Source organism: Sinocyclocheilus rhinocerous, unplaced genomic scaffold (genome assembly GCF_001515625.1).
Source record: "Sinocyclocheilus rhinocerous isolate Xijiao unplaced genomic scaffold, SAMN03320098_v1.1 scaffold2095, whole genome shotgun sequence".
In the NCBI taxonomy this organism is placed as follows: domain Eukaryota; kingdom Metazoa; phylum Chordata; class Actinopteri; order Cypriniformes; family Cyprinidae; genus Sinocyclocheilus; species Sinocyclocheilus rhinocerous.
Genome location: NW_015640447.1, coordinates 1 through 834, shown reverse-complemented (window position 1 = coordinate 834; position 834 = coordinate 1). Strand labels below are relative to the sequence as shown.

Genomic DNA, 834 nt, shown 5'->3' with positions numbered 1-834 from the left:
ATTATGACAACTATGACAACTCTAGATTATGACAATCACATTTTAATCACACAAGATAACTTTAGCATTAGTGCACATCTAGATCTCTCTGAGTAACTTCACATCTCCACTCTCTGTTGTGATCTTCATTCAGGAGTGTTGTATTCAGAGTGATGATACAGTGATGTGATGAGGATAATATCTGATATCTGGAGTCTGATCTCGTCAGTTTAACACCAGCCTGATTCACCCAGAACAGCTCAATTCCCTCAGAACGGATCCAATCATCACAAGAGCCTCCAGCATATGAATACAACTGACAGAAGAGAGTCACAGAGCAGCCTGCACTGATCTCAGTCTGTGAGGATGAGGAGGATGATGAAGAGACTGAAACACAAAATAACACAAATCACAGACTCTTCAATCATCATGAGAGATTAAATAAAGAATTTGCCTTTCTAAAATTGATCACATAATCATAAAATTACCATGAAGAACATGCAGATAAACACAAGCATCAGTTCCTTGTAGTTCTCCATTCACATATTGTCTGCAGATGTAAAATCCATAATCTTCTTTTGAGATGTTCTTGATGTTCAGAGAGCAGTCAGACCCCAGACTCAGTCTCTCATGTCTCTCTGTGTCTTTCTTCTTTATCCCTAAACCAATCAGTTCAACTTTTGCTGAATAACTGTAATAGTTCCGTACAGTTGAGTTACAGTCAGAAAGAGTATTATTACAGAGCAGACGGACATCTTCACCAGAACTGATGAACACATGAGTATCATCCTCTTCATTGGTACCTGAAAAACAAGAACATTTGAGTGATAATTATACTACATATTAATAAATGAA

At 37.4% G+C, this 834-nt stretch overlaps 1 protein-coding gene across 1 annotated transcript in view; it reads right to left on the bottom strand.

Annotated features, from left to right (window-relative positions):
- Positions 1–782, bottom strand: part of LOC107752825 (uncharacterized) — a gene marked incomplete at its 5' end in the record, with an annotated part of 9152 nt that extends 8370 nt beyond the window's left edge. The window contains 2 exons of the mRNA XM_016568889.1: positions 77–366; positions 468–782. Of these exons, the coding sequence (XP_016424375.1) occupies positions 77–366; positions 468–782 (605 nt within the window). The remainder of the gene's footprint in view (positions 1–76; positions 367–467) is intronic.
- Between the last annotated feature and the right edge of the window lie 52 nt (positions 783–834).